Source organism: Carassius gibelio, chromosome B7 (genome assembly GCF_023724105.1).
Source record: "Carassius gibelio isolate Cgi1373 ecotype wild population from Czech Republic chromosome B7, carGib1.2-hapl.c, whole genome shotgun sequence".
Classification (NCBI taxonomy): domain Eukaryota; kingdom Metazoa; phylum Chordata; class Actinopteri; order Cypriniformes; family Cyprinidae; genus Carassius; species Carassius gibelio.
In genome coordinates this window covers 11,842,188-11,862,890 of record NC_068402.1, presented here as the reverse complement: position 1 = coordinate 11,862,890, position 20,703 = coordinate 11,842,188, and the positions used below count along the sequence as shown (strand labels likewise).

The following is a 20,703-nucleotide window of genomic DNA, read 5'->3' as shown; positions in this document are numbered from 1 at the left end:
GAATGCAAAAAATACAAATACATACAAAAACATGAGCATGTGTGTGTGTATACATGTATTCTACTTCATATATTTATATATATATATATACATATACATATATATATATATATAGTATATGTGTGTGTGTGTGTGTGTGTCAGTTAGAAAGACTGATATAGCTACACACACTTATTAACCTATGTACTATTTCAGTCTTTCTACTTTGTGTGTGTGTGTGTGTCTGTATTTACACTGGCTTATATTTATTCGCAGAGGAAGTGTTGCATAATGCGTCCATGTAACACCATATCCATCACCCTACCTTTCTATATTCTGTGGCTCTGAAATACAATAGCATGTGTTTTGTATGTACACTGAAAAGAAAGATGAAGCCAGCTTGTGTGCACAATCCAGTTTCCCCCACCTCTTCTCCTTTAACCCAGCCTGACTTCAATATCCATATGGCATCTTACACCCTGAACCCCCACCCCCACACACAAACACTGACCTCAGCCCCCATCTACACTGCATTTTATTACACTGCCATACACTGTGCTTCCCATCCCCCTCCGCTGCTCTGCATAGCGAGAAATAAAGTTTGGGTAAATTCCACTTGGATGTTGTATAGGCCATTGCCATTATATAATTCACAAAAGACCTTGTCATGAATTGATTTTATTCATTCATTCATTCATTTTTTTTTGTAAGTACATGCAGTACTACAATTTTTGCAACTGTAATCCCACCTTATTTAGTATTATTTAACCTAGTATTATGAAGGTCAAATATGATGATTTTATTTTGATTTGAACACCTCATTAATGTTTTGGACCAAATGTTCAATATAATTGCAATCATAAAAACAGAAAGGATAGGTGATTCTTTATTTGTATTTTTTTTTGTGCCACATTCACATTATTTTGGGGGGGGGGGGGGGGGGGACACTCAGAAAGCAAGTCAAATCTGTTTTCTCTTTTCTCTTCATCGTAAGATTACAGACATTAATCAAGCTTCTTAAGTAAACACACACACACACACACAGACACGTCAACTTTCAACCAATTATAATCCAGTGTTTCTGATTATTCTCTGGCATCTTAAATGTCACTCTTATTGAAGCAACCATGTAAGAGCAAAAATATCAGGAATTAATTGATTGAGTCGTGATGTCAGAACTCATTTTATTTAATCTCACCTTGATTTACTTAAGTGTATTAGAGTGCATTGCATTTCTGAAATGTTCATTGTAATCCAAGAACAGGTGGCATGGCTTTAATTCTTCAAACCTATCTTTAGCAGCTGTCAATCTCTCTCTTTCTTTTTTCTTTTGTTTAAAGTAGGCTTCCGCCATTTTTACCAAACATTTGAGACATTCCCATTGCCCTTTATGTGTTTATTAAGAAATGCTCAACAATAAGACACTCTATTGTTCTTGAGCAGCATGCTAGAGGTCAGTAATGTGAGGCTGCAGAGACAGCTGCGAAGCGTCTCACGTTCTCCATTTATCATTTCCTGAAACACTGACTTTCATGGGACTGCATTTGATTCACTTTTCTTACACTATAATGCTCTTCTCTTTAGCAGCATGTTTGCTGCTTACCAAGCCTAAATGTTTTACATGATGTGCTGGCAGGGTTCTCTATCATAGAATGGTGCAATTGTTTTTATGTGTAACAGTGGGCCCAATGACACAGTCTTATATTTTGAAATGGTTAATATACTGTCACCGTGCAGCACAGGGTTCATATTTTGCGTGGGGTGATTTTTGAGTCCATCAATAAGACAATAGCTCATTAAAGATCTAAAACCCCATCAACAAAATCCTTATGGTACAAAACCACACTTAAACAACAAACCTGATTAGTAGCCCCACCAAGCATTCTGAGTTAAAGCAATTAGAAGGCGAACCTGCAGTTGTAAGGACTTTCTTCTTGGTGACTAAGGCCTAGCTTGGCAAGCATTGTGTATTGTCAGCTGCTTGTCCTGGTATTTGTCTGTAATGTGTGTATTCTGTGTAATGTGTAGGTCACTTTGAAAGCATCTGCTGAGTTTTCTGATAATACACATTGTGATGCATATTTAAAAAAATTAATAATAATAATGTATGCTCTCATTTTCTCAGAATAACATTCACTTCCTTTTTTCTTAACACTTTGAATTCATTCTATGCCTTGTTTGTTTAAAGGGTGTTTTAGTTTTTTTCTTTTTTTTCTTTCTTTTTTGTTTTTTTCTTTGCTTGTTTGTTTATTGCTAATTGCAGTACAATATACAGTTAGGTCAACACACACACAAATATCTCTAACACTAAGTTTGGATTAACAGTTGGGAAAATAAAACAATTATTCTAATACATCAATTGAAAACATCACTTAGAGCAAAACATCTAAACTATGCTATTTAGATACATTTTGTTCATTCTGATACTGCATTGCAACTACAGCAAGTGGCTAAAGCCTCACCAGTCCTTTTACAAATTCATTTGATCAACAAAGTGTTAGCCACAAGTCTTATGAAGCTGTTTGTTATCTGCCACATTTTCAGTCTTGCAAATGAATTACCGCATTACATCTGTCGTCATTAAAAATAGAGCTCATAACGCTTACGGTGTTACAATGGTAATGACAAACACTCTGACAACATAAACACTAGTTAAAATGTTAAAAATGTTAAATGATTATGCACAAGGTAAAGTAATACAACAACACAACAAAGGGTTGACATTAACTAAGAACCACAAAAAGACTGCAGTGACTGTTTGTTTTCCATCACATATTGCAGTCATGAAAAAAAATCTCCAAAAATTCCAAGGATATACATAATTTCAACATTTTGGGTCTGGTCAAAGACTGTGTCTCGAACCTGTGGTTTTGGGCTTTTTTGTAAATGGCAGAAAGTAAACATGACTTCTACTGCATTCAGAATGTGATATTTGGGATATAAGTAGAATTTCTCGCCACACGTGACAGCAGAGACCAAGCTCTGAATTTAGATGTTATCTAGATTTTTACATAAATTATTTACAAATTGTTTAATGTTACAGAAAAACAAACATTTACATGCAGTAAACCTGTCCTATACATATTAAACATACATGTCATTATAATTTAATGTAACAAAATGCAAAAGAGCATATGCACATGGACTAGTTTCATAGTCAGTGGCGTATCCATTACTTAAATAAGAAAATGTTATTTCATACCATATGCCTAGTCATACTTTAAACTGCTTCTGGATCATCCTGGATGATCATTCTGGGTCATCCAGCCATTTACAATGTCCTACTAACATTCATTGGTACGTTTAACATTTATTATAGGCAAATTTAAACTTAAATTGAATGAATTAACTTAAAAGAATAGGGAATGAAATGAATTTAGAAAATTTCTGACATAAGAGTTTACCAGCCAGGATTCGTACTCAGTTTAACAGTGTACTCAATAAAATAAAATAAAAACACCTTAAAAAGAAAAACTGACAAGTTACAGTTTTTTGTTAAACCACTGTCTACACATAATGACTGTTGTTGTAGGGTTGATTCTTAATGAAGTGATCGTTTCTAGTTTTGGAAACATTTCTAAATATATATTGTATATTAAAATATTCAAGCTGAGTTATTTGTTAAATATACAAAGATATAGGTATATATAGATGCACACAATTACCACAAAATACTGCAAGCAAAAAAAAAAATTTCTTTTACACAATTAGCCTATAGCATCTAAAAATCATGTATATCATGGCTAAAAAAAGAAAAGAAAAAAGAATGTTTACCTTTAGCATTTTTATGTACCCTCTCTATACTTTTTAATAGTTTAATCTTAAATTAATGTGTCAATTATCACCAATTCCAATTTGACAAGTTCTAAATGTCAATATATTAGTACAAGTTCTTTGTGCTCAGTGTAAATCTAGTCACATGCTCATTGTAAAGCCCTTCCCCACCCACTCACACAACATGCACATTTCAAAAACCTCTCATGGATTATAAGGTTTTTAAAAAATTACTGTATTTAAAATAGTTCTGCATCTCTCACAATCTCTGAAAAAAGGAACAGACAAAGGTAACAAAATATTAAAATATTTTCCATTAGTTGTCACATCACTGCTTTAGAATAAGCAGTCGTATTGGGTAATAAAAAAAAGAAAAAAGAAAAAGAAAACGGATAACATTTGATCATGTAATCAAAATGCCTTTATAGCATTGAAACTGTTTTCACCCTCTTGATTGACAGTTGGCCACGAGTTCTTTTTTTATTTTTTTATCTCATTTACAAGCATTAGTTTCCCATCATAGGATCTTTTCAGATATTCTCCACAAACACACAAAACATGACACCCAGTTTGTATCCAGGGCTAATGGGAAGACTCGAGTGAAAACAAACTCAACAGCCACTGCTGCATCAAGAGAATGGATGACATGGACAATCAAACCACCACCTTCTTGAGGTCTGTAAAAAATCATGGTCCCTGTTTTGCTGATAGTGGTAAATATGTCTATCAGCGGATTCAGACAGGTACAGTGAGGCTTATTCAGACAATGGTCATTAAGTAGGAGCTTTATTAACGTCTATAAAGTCAGGAGCACACCAATAAAAATATCCTTGAATTTAAAATGGTTACGCAGATAGGCCCACGCTCCTATTCCGATTACCAAAAAATATATAGCGTGATCCACTGAATGACCATGACTGTTACAGCAACCCACACTGATGTTTTATGAAGATCCCCACTGTGCTTTGGAATATCTACAATATAAAGTGCAGCACATCAGAACAGTTAGATGAATGGTTCATCCAATCCGAATTGGATGATTCTGACATGGCGTGAGATAAAACACAATTTGCACTGGAATCTACTTGCATTTTACCTCCAAATACTGCATTAGATTTGTAGATTGAATGTAACAAAATAGCTTAGTGCACCACAGGTGAAAATACCTGTGTGATTTAGCCATTTCAGAAGCGTCTGTGTATAGACACAATATATGATTTTTCTATGGAAAACAACATAGGGAGAAGCAGAGTTGAAGCTCTGATAGTGCAAATCAGCAATTTAACTGATATCACCTGGATAAGGCTTTCAGTTAAGTTTTTTTTTTAATGTTCGAATAGTGACTTGGAGTAAAGAAAACAAATCTCCCTGGTGGTTTTCCCCTCGTTCACAAAACATACAATACACAGCTGATTCTAATACACATAAAGCCCTTCATAAACATTGCAAAGCAGTCAGAAAAATGAAAAACAAAAGATGCTACCATGAAACAACATAAAAATCAGGAATAGATACAGACAGCTTGGCAAAAGACAAGACTGGACCCAGCCTTATTATTTTAACCTCTCCTGCTCACTCTTTCCATGTGTCAAGCCGACGGGGATCAGGTGGAAGGTAAAGCGAGTCTGGGTTGAACCCTTGTTCTACGCAAGATGACACTCTCGAGATCCAGTTTCACTTGCTCAGAGGCAAGCCCTGAAACTTTAACTGAAACTTTTAGTGTCTGGGTATATATTTGCTTTCGTATGACTTAGCACTCGAGGTATTACTTTAGTGCTGAGTCTGATAATAGCGATATCCTGCTCTGGGTTGGTCTATCTATATAGTCCTCCTAAATAGTGGGTTGATGCTAATTACCAATACAAGGCCTTTCTAGCTAAAGATGATTTCCCTTTTTTGTCACCAATACAGCGCTCCAAATAATTCCATGTTTAATTGTTGTCGTCTTTACAATACAAAATGAACATTTTCTCAGTTTTATAGAGCGGTATCACGAACTGGATCACATGTTCTCTCCTCGCCACCTATTCCTAGCTTCATCTCTCATCTCCCTCTGCAACCGGTCTTATTTTTCCATTCCAGGAAAAGAAAGTGAAAAGCCACTTCATAATTGAAAGAAATAGGTTTAAAGTTCACTCCTCATGTGCCAGCGAAACAAGGGGCAACGTATCCTTTACATCAGGTGCTCACATGCCTCTAACCTTTTATATCTTGTGGACCTGGCTCTAGGAACTGTGTAAAATATAGGGTTACAACCTCCTGCACAATTCACAAATACTCAGAAAGGCAATTAGATATCCAAAGAGCTAAAAGGTGGAGCTGAAAGACAGAAATAATAAATAAAAGAGAAAAATTCTTAAAAGATTACTGGATTACGAAATGTCACGCAAAAGAAAGTAACAGCTAAATATAGAGGCTAGTGTACCTTGGGAACTTTCCACCTCCGATGTAAACCCACATAAATCTAGATGCACTGTGCTATGTACAACAGAAAACACATACCAAACACATTCTGGGTCTCAAATCCATCATGTCGAATTTTGGCAAGTGATTTAGAGGCAAATTTAAAAGTCTCTAACTCTAACACCATGTGTAGTTTTTTGAAGGCCAATATTTAAATTGAGAAAATGTAATTTTCATGGCAAACTGATGCATTAATGTTTCTTGTGCTTCACGACTGTCTATTATAATTTTGCTGACATGAAGGATTTTGATATTTCGGCCATAAATTAACTTGAAATAGATTCCCTTTTCAAATCGCCCCCCTTCCAAACAAACTTATATATATATAGGGCCGGGACTTTAACGAGTTAATTGAGATTAATTAATTACACAAAAAATAACGCGTTAACTAAGATTAATTAATTACAGAAAAAAAATTCCCGCATTTTTAATAACTTATTTTTGCACCGCGGAACGTTTCTCACCGGATGAGTTTCCGCGGACCGATTATACTGAAGCACCAACTAGCGTTCACATATCACCGCAGGCGCAGCACATCGAGCCTCAAGTATCACCTCAACGCAAAACATATAGCAGCTAGCGTGGACTTTACACTTTATGTTGAACTGTGTATTATTTTGTTGGTGCAACTGGCAGTTTATGTTGAACTCTTTATTGTTTTGGCCAAGGTTATTGAGAGTTGAACTTAGTATGTTATGGCCTCTGAAGCAACAGAGAGATGTTATCTAATAGTCAGGGTTTCCAATGTTCTGAATGTAATTGACAGTATTGTGTTTTACTTAAAAACACTTTACAGAAGGTTCCAGCACCTATAAGCTTCCTGAATTTCTGAAATGTACTATTTCTAAATTATTTCTAAATATGCTATTGCTACACTTAATGGCAAAAATTGCACTGGTCTGCTAGACTTGGTTGAACAAAAATAAACAATATTTTGTTGCTTAAGCTTATGTATTCAGTCATTATTCAATGGTATACTATAAATCCATGTGAAAAAAAATTACTTCTCACTGTTCTCAGGTCAAATATTCATATGCGATTAAAATGCGATTAATTTCGATTAATTAATTACAAAGCTTCTAATTAATTAGATTAATTTTTTTAATCGAGTCCCGGCCCTAATATATATATATATAACCATATATACACATACATACATACATACATACATGCACACCTATACAAATGCAATAAACTGTCATTGGAATAACAGTTAATAATCTGTAAAATGCCTTGACTTTCAGAATCAAAAAAGAATGCCTGTTTGCCTTTTATAAATTCTGACGCAATACAAGTCCCCCGTGCAGCTGTCCAAATGAAGGAGGAGAGGAGGCCTCCTTTTCATCAGTGGATGTTGAGAGTTCATACAAGGGTACAAAATAAGTCCACCAAATGAAGTCAAACCAGACACAAAATGAGTAAGAAGAATATAGAAATTTGTGGCTTTAGTTTAGTGGATACAGATTTGAATTCAAATCTGTCTAACAAAATATGAGTGCTTAAACTATCAGTTACACTATGTTATATATTTTCATATGTATATATTAAGCTATAAATTAACTGAATTTGAATTTCATTCTGCCACAGTGCTTCAGGGAAAAGCACGCTGCAATCTGGATTTGGGGCAAAAGAACTAAATATGTTCTGAAGATATCTAAAGGCTTTTTCTGTTCTTTTTTTTTCTCCTCCATGTTGATGATACCTCACTTCACTTTCTTCACTTCAGGCCAATAGAAGGAGATGATGTGTCCTATAAGATTTTGTCCATTCTTTTCCTCTGATAAATTGTGTCTTTCATCTTCAAAAGAACAATTAAAAAACTTTTAAAAAATCTTCATAGAGATGAGTAGTTGTCACTTGTTTTGCTCAGGTTTCCAATTGTCCTCATTTGTTTCCCTGATTCCATGAGTGAATCACAAGAGCCAGCTTAAAATTTTCAGAGATGATCACTATTTGATTGTTATTTTTTTATTTTATTATTATTATTAATTTTTAATTGGAGCACCTAATTTGGATAAATTTCCTTCAGAGCCCATCAGAGCCCATCGCCTATTTCTGAGGGAGGGGCTTCATAAAAGCAGTAAATGATCAGCACATTTCTCAGAGAAGGGACAGAGCAGTGTGGAATAAAGGTAAATTATGTGAAATATATATATATATATATATTTTAAATTAAGCATTAACATATGTTAGACTGCACCAGTGTAGTATATATATGTATATATATATATATACACACACACACACACTTATATTTCCTGTCTTTTGTATTTAGATGTGATCCTGCCAAATAATCCATTTATAATTATTTTAGAACTTAAATCTAAATCAAATGATGAATCTGAAACATTTGTCTGTTTAATTATTAGTTCATATCTAACTGAATGTACTTCTAGCAATATTCCAGTGTATAATTGAAATTGCACTTCTACAGTTAGGTACAAATACCGATAGAACGTCATTTTAGCAAACAGGTTCAAGTACTTAAAGCAAAAACTTGAGACTGTAATCTAAATGCATAAGCAAGTTCTTAGCAAGACATTTATAATTTGATACCGAGTTTAAAGCACTGTAAAGTATCTTTAGAGGAAGGGTAACTAATTTTTCGAGGAGCGTATTAGAAAGGTGTTCAGTCTGAAATTACATTTACCCCATGTGGAAATTTTTTGTATTTGCATGTTAATTAAATTTTCCTTTGAAGACCATTTCGATCTCCATATGGGCAGCCTGTTATAAAGTCCCAGAATTATTATTTTTTTTCTCTGAACACTCTAGCAGCTACAGTGCCACATTCTGAAAAAGCAACTGACACTAAAGTGAGATCCCTTTCTCTTTTTTTTTTTTTATCATAAAGTGCCCTAAAGATTGTGCAGTTTTCTTTTCAACTCAGCATGAGTAAATATGCTTTCACTGTCAGCGATGCCAACAAATGAAAGGGCCTGGAACAATGTGGGACCCTAATTTATATAAACTAAAACTGCTCCCCTCTTTTCCAGTCCCTGTCCTGTCAGTGCCGCCGTTTACAGTATTGCATATGGAAATAAATTAAATAACCTAAACAAGCATCTACTACATTTATTCTAGTTTGTTCACTTGCATGCATTTCATTTTAATTAGTTGTTGTTAAAATAAATAAAATCCTATGAGAGCATTTTCATTAAGCGGAATAGAGATTACGTTTTTTCGTTCCTTTAGAGTAGATATATTGTGTTTTTTTTTTTCGTTTATGGGAACCATATGTGAGGGAGATGTTAAATTTCCTCTCTTTACTGTAGGTTTGGTGTCTAATTTTAAGGGAAGGTGTTTCTGAGGCTCCTTGACTAAACGACATCAGACTCCACGACGCACTGCTCTGTGTACTCCTTCACCAGCTCCACTTTAAGGGTCTCCCTAAAAAAATCAGCCATGGGCTTCCACAGCGCAGGCTCCAGGAACACCTGACACATGACGTAACCCTTCAGAGTGCCAGTGTGGCACCTCAGGTGGCACAGCAGCTGTTGTATGGCCAGCGTCAGGTCTTTACCAAACATGTCGATGTTTAGGTAGTACCAGTCATCACCGATTGGCACATGGAATGGGAAAGTGCACAAGCTGGCCATGGTTGGGCTCCTGGCATCGTCAACCATCCAATCAATGTCCTTCTTCAGCAGGATGGCCATGTTGCTAGGCAGAGGCTTGAATGGCTGCCAGTCTTGAACGATGGTTGCATTGGGAAGGACCCCCTGCATTAGAACATCGCTTAGGAAGAGCTGATGCACCTCTGCAGGCTCCAGACGGACCGGGATGTTTGTGGTGGACAGCCCCTCCCCGGCTACAGTGATATTAGGCCCAAGATCAGCAAGGCGTAATTTAAGGTCTTCGGCGCAGAAGCGCACCAGAAGGATTCCCTTCACATTTGAATTAGGTGACAGAATGAAGACAATGTGGCTTTAGATGTTTTTATTTCAGATCTGAACCAAATGTACATATTTGACTGTAAATGGTTTTTACCTGTTTGGTGATGAGCCGGTACTTCTGGAAGTCTTTTGGCCCCAGTTGGTCATCTCTTGTCAGTCTGCTAACTTTAACGTCAGGGTACTTGGACTTAACCAGTTGAGAGCAAAAGCGAAGAAGTACCCCTGCCACACCTTTCCCCCTCTCCTGTGGGGCAACACGAAGTCCTTCCACCAGCATGGTCTCGCCATCATCGATAACACACACTGACTCTAGTGCAATCTGGAAAATGTGGTTGCATAAAAAGAGAGTTATATCTACGATAGAGGAAAGAGAAAGTTTTTTGGTGCTCTTTTGTAATTTCTGTCAGTTTCATTTTGGGATGCACAATTAATCAAAATGAAACTGAAATCTGATATGACTTAGTGCATTTATCACATCACACAAAGCTGTGATGTAATTGAAAACACATAGTATTTCAGAGTGAACTATAGAATTGTGTTAATTTATGATCTGATATTTTCAATGTCTCAGAGCCACAATAAATGCTCCATCTCTGCTCCCGCTGTGAGTTTGTCACATATTATGTGCATCTGGGAACACTATGTGCACCAGGTTCACTTCATTTTCACATTCGCTAAAATTTCCAAAATGCCTGTGCGTTCAGCATTTCGATCAATTTGTAATTATTAATCTGGTTTCAACTAAACGCAGAAACTCTCTCTGTGCAGTTCTGTGCCAAAATAAAGGCTTGAAGGTTTACCCTTGAAAGTAAAGAAATTAAGCAATGAATATTAGCTGTGAATATAAATTAATAAAACTAAATAGTACTTTTTATTTTACTAAAAAAATGTATTAGTACAAAAGTAATGTATTTATCTTTATTTTTATATAAATATAGAAAATATTATAAATATACAATTATTTGATATATTTATGACATTTGTTATAAATGAAAAATTAAATTTTAATAAATCATTATTAGAATTATTATTATTATTATTATTATTATTATTATTAGGTACGATTTGGTTTACGTAAAGTCTTTACTCTTTTGCATAATGTTTTAGCAGCAGTTGTAATGAAATATTTTCAGATTTAGGATTCCTGTACCTGTAAGTTTTGCACAAAATAAAGTCACATTCAAAATAAAGTTTAATGAGTAAATAATTTTCATTTTTGGTGGACTATTCCTTTAATCACTAAGGATGGAACATGCATTGCAATAAGCTCCTCATATCCGCTTCCTTACCACTTTGCCTTGCTTGCGAGCCAAAATGACAGTGCGGTTGCTCTCTTGTAGCCAGGCTTGATAGCGGGAGGGCAGATAGTCCAGGCCGCCATAGATATCCTTGCTCATGGCCATGATATCATCAAAGTCCTCCTCCGTTGCCACTGTAAAATCCAGCCCGGTCTGAGGAGGGGCTTCAGGGAGTTGAGAGCAGGGCAGGCTGTTTTCAATCTTCATCCTTAGAGCTGCGGACACAGTCAACCATGGAAAGATATTTACGATGAGGTTTCAACTTATATGATCTGTGACCCAAAAAGAGCTTCCATGCAACATTTTACCCTTTTTTTGCTCCCTTTGTAAATTTAGTTTCCTGATTATTTAAATTTCTAGGATGTCAAGATAGCATCTTAAAAAAACTAATCATGTGAGGGTCGTTATCAGCTCAGTACAGTGCAAGGTTTGTGCCTATGTCGCAGTGTTTATCTTCTTGTGCCAACATGCCAGCAGGTTGGCATCAATAACGAAACTTGTAACCATGCCCAAATGCGAGACACACACAGACATGTCCACCTCCTATTGCCAGAACCCTTAATCCTTTTTTTAATTCTCACTGAGCAGCACTGCCCTGGTTCCCAGTAGAAAATAAACACATTTTTTGAAAGGACTTGGGAAATAATGGTGCGAGACGTCCAGGGGAAGGTGAAGCGGATGGGTAGGCAGATGTGTGCAGGCACGCATACATGGCTACTGAGTGTCGGGGGATTGAAAGGCTGAAAATCCGTGCACTGGAAGCAACACCGGGAACAAGTCACAGAGCAAACATTGTTTGCACCCCCTTGGGCCCGTACCGCTTGAGAAAGCCCTGGTACTTTTCCATTGATGCACTTCTGTAGTGGGAAAACCCCCAGTGTCTGAAAGGTTGTTTGGGTTTGGCAAACATGCATTGGGCAGGACTTTCTGGGGCTGTCACAAAATCTATTCATTCATGGTTCATTTGCCAATTGCTATGCGATATTCGATTTCCAAATTTCCATGTGACTGTCTCTCATAGTCTTTCATTTGTCCTTCAATTTATAATGGGATAGTTCGCTTAAACTGATATTTCCATTGGACTGAATCGATGTCTTCCCCTAGTTTCCCTAACCTAAGTCATGCCCTGTCTATATCTGAGTAACCCTTATTAACCCCAAATTAATTTAGCTCTCAAAATAAGAGAACAAAATATCAAAGCGCCAATTAGCAAATTCCATCAGGTTAGTGCAATCTGTGAGGCTATAACAGTCCCTTAATGAGGTCCAAACAATCTTTTTTTAAATGTATTTGAAAAAAATACATTTAAAATGAAAATATACTCAAATCTTATATAACTATAACTCTTTTGGTGTTAGCACCAATGTGTTAATTAGTGTTTGTGAACATGCAGATATTGTGCATGACATCTTCCAATGAGATGTGTTACATAAATGCAAAAAAAAAACTAAATCCTTCTCTGCTGTTATATCACAGGGCTTGTCATATCTCCTTGGGATAGATTTTAAAGTTGCGTCAGGCAGAGTTATTACAATTACGTCACACTGAAGGAGAGAATGAATGTGAAAACGTATAACATCAGAAAGCAAAGTGGTGTAAAGAGGTGTAAAAAAAACTAAATATGAAAGTCAAGACAATAACCACACTGCTGAGTAGATCATGACAACCCAGGTGTAGACTATGTAGATGTAGTCAACTGATAAAGTTCTCTGTACTGAATGATTGACAGCTAACTGCTCACTAGTGATAACAACACTTCTTCAGAGAACCTGACCACAATATTTGTGGAATCTTCCCTTTATATTAATCTTTTTTAATTTAGCAAACACTTTTATCCAAAGCCACTTAGAAATATATTTAGATTATGCTTTATATCAATTCATGCATTCCCTGGAACCCATGATGTTGGTGTACCACTGCCCTTTACTACTGAATGAGACACTTCCCATCTAGGCTGGTAATGTCAAAGGGTTTTAAGTTCAGTCATTGCAAAGAGTGATATATGGACTGTAGGGAAGCACTTAACCCTGGTTACACCAGGGGAATTATCTTTTTAATAACTATATACTAAACATTGCTTTGAGTGTCTGTTAAATTACTGCTTACTTAAATTACCACAACCAAGAAGTGATTATTACCCAGTAAACACCTGCTCTCACTTTCCGTTCAAACTGTGATACTGCTATGGTCAAAGTGGCTCTCATGAGATTATTGCACACTGCACAGCTGTAAGTATAGACAACTTAACATGCCCCTACAATCTTTAACAATGATTTTATGGTGTAGTGTCTAACTTGACCAGAAATTCTGTACTTCTAAATACTGGGCTTCTATGGAAAGAAAAGGTTCAGTCTGATTGAGTGTGCACTCACTATAGACTTGAGTTTATTTTTCACTGCACACTGTGTTTTACTGTATGACCAATGCCTTTTTCAGTTTTAACAAGTTAGGCAAAATGTTATAGCTGTTTTGCATCTTAAAGGGATACTCCACCCCAAAATGAAAATGTTGTCATGAATCACTTTCCCCCATGTCGTTCCTCTGTGTCAGCCGCGCCACAAGGACACATTTTCTATCTGAATTTATGCTTTGATTTGAAAGAAAACAGTGTATCCTTGTGTCACGGCTGACACAGAAGTGCGTACGCAGTTTGCGTTCAGCAGTTGTTTTCCAAAATGGTGCTAACGGTGATGTGGGGAGAGACAGAGAAGACAACATGTTAAACAAAGTTGTTATTTTTGTTTTCTTCTCATACAAAAAGTATTCTCGTCGCTTCATAACATTACGGTTGAACCACTGATGGCAGATAGACTCTTCTGACAAAGCTTTTAAATTTTTTTCTGTACCTTGACAGTGTAGTTTACTTGGCAGTCTATGGGACAGTCACAAGCCCCTCGGTTTTTATCCAAAATATCTTAAATTGTTTTCCGAAAAACAACGGTTTGGAACGACATGGGAGTAAAGTGAATAATGACAACATTTTCATTTTAGGGTGGAGTATGCCTTTAACAGCATATTATAAAAAATATGTTAGTCACTGTATAAAAATAACCATATATAATATGGAAATGCGTTTGAAAATGAATTGGGAATGAATAAGAAACTTTCACAAAGAACATGAACATCAAGTGGAGACTGGCGGACTAAGAAAGTCAAAAGGATGTAAATGAATATATCTTTAAGGAAGGTTAAAGAATGTATCTGCCAATTGTAAAACATTAACATAATCTGAACAAATAAAGAAAACATTTGTTAATTTATGAAATATTTATGATAAAAACTAAAACATTTGTGATAAAATATACTGTACCTTTGATTTTTTTTATTTTTTTTTTGCATCATATAAGATTATTAATTAATTAATTGTATCACCCTATTCTGCCCGTTTAATTCTAGTCTCATTTTATGTTCCCTTCTGTCTTAATCTATCTTTATCTAGAGGACAATACATTGAAATGCATTAGGTTCCCCTCCCATCTATTTGTTTATATAAATTCATTATACCAGATTATGGGAGCTCAGAGGATAACCTTGAAAAATAATGTTGCTTGTTTTCATAATATTAACATTTTAAATGCCTTCAATACAATTTTGTAAGGAAGATGTTTAACCTTTAGATTTACAAAGCAACCAATACATAAGTGTTAAATGCAAATCAACATATGCATGATGAGACTCAATCCTATTAAATAAATTCATTCTCAATGATTTTTTCATGCAGTATTAATCTGGTGTCTTAATATGGAGCACACATTTAGGTCAGTGGCTAGTTCTGTCCTGTCACATGTGCATGATAACATAAGTGGACTCAACACATACAGCAAGCTCTGTGTGAATATGTGAAGAGAAATGTGCATAACAGCATTCTAAAAATACAGAACAGAATAGTTCACCCAAAAAGTCATTTTTTATTTTCTCTCATGTCGTTCCAAGCCCGTATGTGTTATTTTGTTTTTTGGAACACAAATGTTCTTTTTGATACAATGCCAGTTCATATAGTTCATTTAAACAACAGCCCATATGACTCATAAGCTATTGCTTCAGTGACTGCTTTGATTTGTTACATTACATTCACTTTACAAAACATATTAGAACCAACTGCATTTCAGCATAAGTGACTTCCAACCTGGCGCAACGTCCCAAGGTTAGCATTGGGGTAACCTCACACAAAGCTATCATATGACACAAGGCATACAAACTATTTTTATGGTAGGGTTTTGTCCTTTTTTGGAGCATGACACCCACAGTTACTATGAATGGATGGAAAACAGCTGTGTAAAGATTCTTTATAAATCCCTGGAAAAAACATCAACATTACAACATGACAGGTTTGGAACAACATGAGGCCGAGTGGGTTATGACTGAATTTTCATTTGTGGGTAAATTATCCCAGGCACTCACCAATCATGCTTGACAACATCATAATGAACAAAAAAAAAACTGCATGCTTAAAACATTATTCTTGATAGATAAAAATGTATTCTGTCAAATTCAGACCATCAAGACTACTTACCTCTCTTCTAGACATACTAGAAAACCACAGACGTGTGTGTATGCACCGAACTTAAATTGTGCTCATTAAATGCAATACTGCAGTATGTGGAGCAACATTACAAACCAAATGGGCCAAGCATGACACTGGCAAATGCCTCGCACCACTGCAGCAGCTTGCCTGCACACCATGTCCATTAATAATAGGCCATGCCATATGTCTCTCCTACTTCTCGTGGTTATGTCATGTACACTGGAGGTATGGTGCGTCAGCATAGGCATTCACGTTCCAGTGGAAAATAACTACGATGGGCCTATGATAGCGAGTGTCGACTTCACACTGGCCCAAACGTACCAAACACCCACAGAAGGATAAGCACATTCCATCATCAAATCAAAAAACACGCTTCAGCCTACATTCAACTGCAACGTGTATGTCACGTATTCTACAAAGTCAGACATCAAGATTTCTATAAATATGATATAAATACAACAGATATACAATGATGTCTTTAACGAAGGGTGCATTCAGAATCTTTAAAGTCAAAGCTGCAACGTTCTCAGCATCACTGCAAAACGACCCCTATTGATTCGCCCCCACTCACTCGAAATACAAAATTAAGGCTAAGAAATCTTACTATTATAAGCGTGCAATTCACGTTTTATATGCATCCATATAATGTTTCGTTTGAGTTTAAAATAAATCACCAGTAAATTGTAATATAAATGCACGTTTTTTATATAAATTGTGCATAACGTTTTAAAACTTAAAGGAGGGAGGCTATAGACATGACTTCTTATCATCTAACTTATTTACAAAACAGTTCCATTGTTATAATTGGTTTACGCGCTACATTTTTCATCATTCCGCGGATGTTGCACTACCGGCATCCGGCATAAATTGAAAAACGTCGCACGCACAGAGAAGACCAAGCGCAAACATGAATGCCAACATATAACAAAACCCGAGTCTCCGGCAAATTCTTTGCATTTCATTCATTGCCTTGTCGTCTCTGGGGTTTATTAATTTGTTCCGTGATACGCGAGAAGGGATGGGGTAGACAATGCACAGCAAATTCGTGATATTCATGACAATTTGAAGACGCGAAAATCCAAGTACAATGGTTGTTTGAAGGCGTCGAGCCCTTACAATACATAGACTGCACACGCAGAATCCTCTCCAGCGGACACGGTAGATGATTTGACTTACCTCTGCGTCGTGTGTTGGATTTGTGAAGAATACAGAGGTCAGATGGACAGATGCTGAATAGATGTAAGCTTTCGTTGCACTGCAGTTAAATTAAAGGCAGAATATTTAGTAAATGCCGGTTCAGACTTAGAATATATAAGTATGAGGTCACTGTGAAGCCCCTCCTAGAATCCCCATCCCCATCCCCCAGTAGGGAGCAGGGAGGTATGCCAACCCCTTAAAAAATCACCCAATCATGATCGATCTCTCTCTCCTCTCTCTTTGTCTGCCTCTCTTTCTATGTCTCTCTCTCACTCCCAGTGTGTCTGAACTCTATTAGGGCTGTCCTGTTGACTCAGTGCATGCTTTGCTTCCCTTGGTTTTTGCAACTTTGATGGATACTGTACATACACAGCCGCATTTGAGTAAATGGGCTTTGCATATGCAAAAGAGATGGTATACAGCAGGTGCTCACACAAGTATCGAAATCGGTGACCTTTTCCAGGTCAAGGACCCTGTGGTAGATAGAAAGACGGAGCATATTTAGCATATATAGTAGCATACATATATAGGAAAATTATTCAAATATATATTATATGTAGTTGCGATGTATATTAAAGGAACACTCTTGTTTTTTGAAAATAGTCTCATTTTCCAGCTCCAGCATTGAGATTTACCATTACCAATCCATTTAACTGATCTCCGGGTCTGGTGGTAGCACATTTAGCTTGGCTAAACATAGATAATTGAATCTAATTAGACCATTAGCATGTTGTCCAAAAATGACCAGAGAGTTAATATTTTTCCTGTATAAAACTTGACTCTTCTGTAGTTACATCATGTACTAAGACTGACGGAAAATGAAAAGTTGCAATTTTCTAGGCCGATATGGATTCGAAAACGGTAAAACTCAACTAGGGGAGTTGGGAAATGAGCTTATTTTGAAAAAAGTGGAGTTTCCCTTTAAAGTACATAAAGGACACTAAAATAGTAAGCACTGATATGTTTATTTCAAGTCTTATACAATATATTTTGATTAAATTAGTTTAAGGTAGGAGGAACAATAGAACATTTAGCTGAACTTTTGCTGGGATAGATGAAATAGGCCTAGTTGAAACAGTTGAAATTGCAAATGTTGAAAATGCCATCAAGGAGGTAGATACAATTTTCTTCATCAGCGCAGATTTGGATAAATGTAACATTACATCGCTTGCTCATCAATGGATGTACTACAGTGAATGGGTGCCGTCAGAATTATAGTTCAAACAACTGATAAAGACTTCACAATAATCCACAAGTAATCCACCTGAATTCAGTCTATCAATAAGCTCTTCTGAAGTGAAAAGCTGTGTATTTTTAATAAACCAATCTATTATTAAGGGGTTTTAACTTTAAACCAGGAGTGTCAAACTCAGTTCCTGGAAGGCCACAGCCCTGCTCCAGTGGTTTCCAATAAGCCTAAAGGAATGATTAGCTGGATCAGGTGAGTGTGTGTGTGTGTGTGTATGGAAATCGACTTTGTTTCTTTGATTTTGTCTTATTGTTATGAGCCATGAGGGGACAGGTTCCACGAAACAAGAGGAGAATGGCTTAATTGAAAATGAAGTCAAGCATTTCCATGAAAGAATTGCATTCAGATAATAGTTTTCTCTCTCTCTCTCTCTCTCTAATATATTTGTTAATGGAGATGATGATTTTGCAATTATACTGTCTTGATTAATGCTTGATTTGCTTTAAACTGATGTAACCTAAGCAGTAGTAATGCGTTTGCTTAAGTACAAATACGTAACGCAATTATTAATGCTGTGTGGAAAATGTATTGTGTGATTTCACTACCATTAAGAAAACTGCTTACTTGCATGAAATGTTTGTATTGACTGATTTAGAGTAGAAAGCACTTATGTATTAGAAATAGTTTCATGATAAATGGAAAATGTAGTAGTTTAGGTGTATGTAACAGATGGTTAAGAGGAAAAAGAAGAGGAAAAGAGCTAGATACTGGAAAGGAATGTGCCATAAACAACTGAAAGCCTTGGCGGAAGATTTGGCAGCATTCAAGTTGATGACATAAGAAGAGAGCTTGGCACCCGTGTAAGGGAAACAGGTCAATTTAGCTCAAAGGGAATCATTTAAGATTTTAAAGGGAATTTGAACAGAATCACTGTTTCACGGCTGATCACTGAGATGCCGTGCGATTCACTGAACGAGCCGTTTAACATCAAATCTGCGCTGGATATTAATATCCAAAGTATATTGAAAACACTATCACTTAGCACAGTAACAAGATCAGCAGTTTAATACATTGACTTGTAAGCACAAAACACAAGATACTTCTCTTTTCAATATGAACAAGGCTTTAAACTAATTTAGCACATAAACACATGCACTCACACATTCACACAAGTTGCAGGAAGATATAAAGTTAGGGAAAGATGAGTTTAAGAGAATGGAAATGTGGAATCCCAAGTTTACAGCAATACGTGAAATTGCATAGACGTGAACAACCATCAATCACTTAATTGACCCTCGCATTGAGTTCCTCAATGAGGTTAAAATCATATTAGATACACCCGTACAAATCAGATTCTGGAGGTACATTGCCTGTGTAAAGGTGTCCCTTTGTTGTCGTTGAAAGGGTGTTTCCTGATGTCGCTGATTGGCTGGAAGTTAAGTAGTCGCTGAAGTGATGTCTTGGGAAGCCCGTGGTTGGGCGTTGGCTGAAGACGCGGAGTTGTGTGGCTGGTTGAAGTTGAACGGGCACTTGAGGTCAGACATGGCGTTACAAAACTTAACTCAGAACACGAAACTCTCAAACGGAAAAGAAAAGAAATAAAGTTTGACGAGATTAGGTGGTGTTTCTTCTCATCGTGGCTAAGTAGCAGCAGGGTGCAGGCCGAAGCAGGCTGGAACCGCGCTTAAAGAACAGTGATGACTAAAAGCATGGCTAGAAGCAAAAGCTAGAAAGCAAAGCTACAAGCTAAAAGCAGACATGACTAATAACAAAAGCTTAATAGAAGCTAAAAGCTAAAAGCAAACTAAAAGCTGGCATGACTGATAGCACAAGCTAAAAAGCTAAAACTAAAAGTCAAATTTTTATTGTGTCCTGAGTATTTAAACTGGCCTGTTGGCCACACCTCAAATGTTGTCTTGACCAATTAGATATTGTCTTGGCTGGGGGTATCATAAATCATATGTTATCTTATCAAGCACGTGGTCCGAATTTTCCCGCTCTTGCAGTGTCTAATTTTGGACATGATTCCTATAAAAAGAATATGATACATTTGAAAAATAACTGATGGTCATGACTGTTTCAAGCTAACAGATTCAAACACTTACACACTAAACATGAATATGCATCCTTAAGTGATCCAATAGTTATTAAAAGACATACACAATAAGTGATTATAACATGATAGTCAAATGTGTGGGTTACATATAAATGAATAAGGAGTGAAGCTATGGACTGATATTAATTTAGAAGTCTTTTTGAGTTCATTTTGGTCCATACAGTATATGTAAAAAAGTTTTTGTGCCATTCTTTTGACCAAGATTTCTGTGGAGACCATAGGTTAAAGCTGGGGGAAGTCAATCCAAAGGATCTTGTGTAGTACTC

General features: G+C 36.3%; 1 protein-coding gene across 1 annotated transcript; it reads right to left on the bottom strand.

Annotated features, from left to right (window-relative positions):
- Nucleotides 1-2,631: 2,631 nt before the first annotated feature.
- On the bottom strand, nt 2,632-17,354 carry nat16 (N-acetyltransferase 16). The gene is made up of 4 exons (XM_052562028.1): nt 17,112-17,354; nt 11,402-11,625; nt 10,207-10,431; nt 2,632-10,103 (listed from the first exon to the last, which is right to left on the bottom strand). The coding sequence occupies exons 2-4, from the start codon at nt 11,615-11,617 to the stop codon at nt 9,537-9,539; spliced, it is 1,008 nt and encodes a 335-aa protein (XP_052417988.1). The 5' UTR covers nt 11,618-11,625; nt 17,112-17,354; the 3' UTR covers nt 2,632-9,536.
- Nucleotides 17,355-20,703: the final 3,349 nt, after the last annotated feature.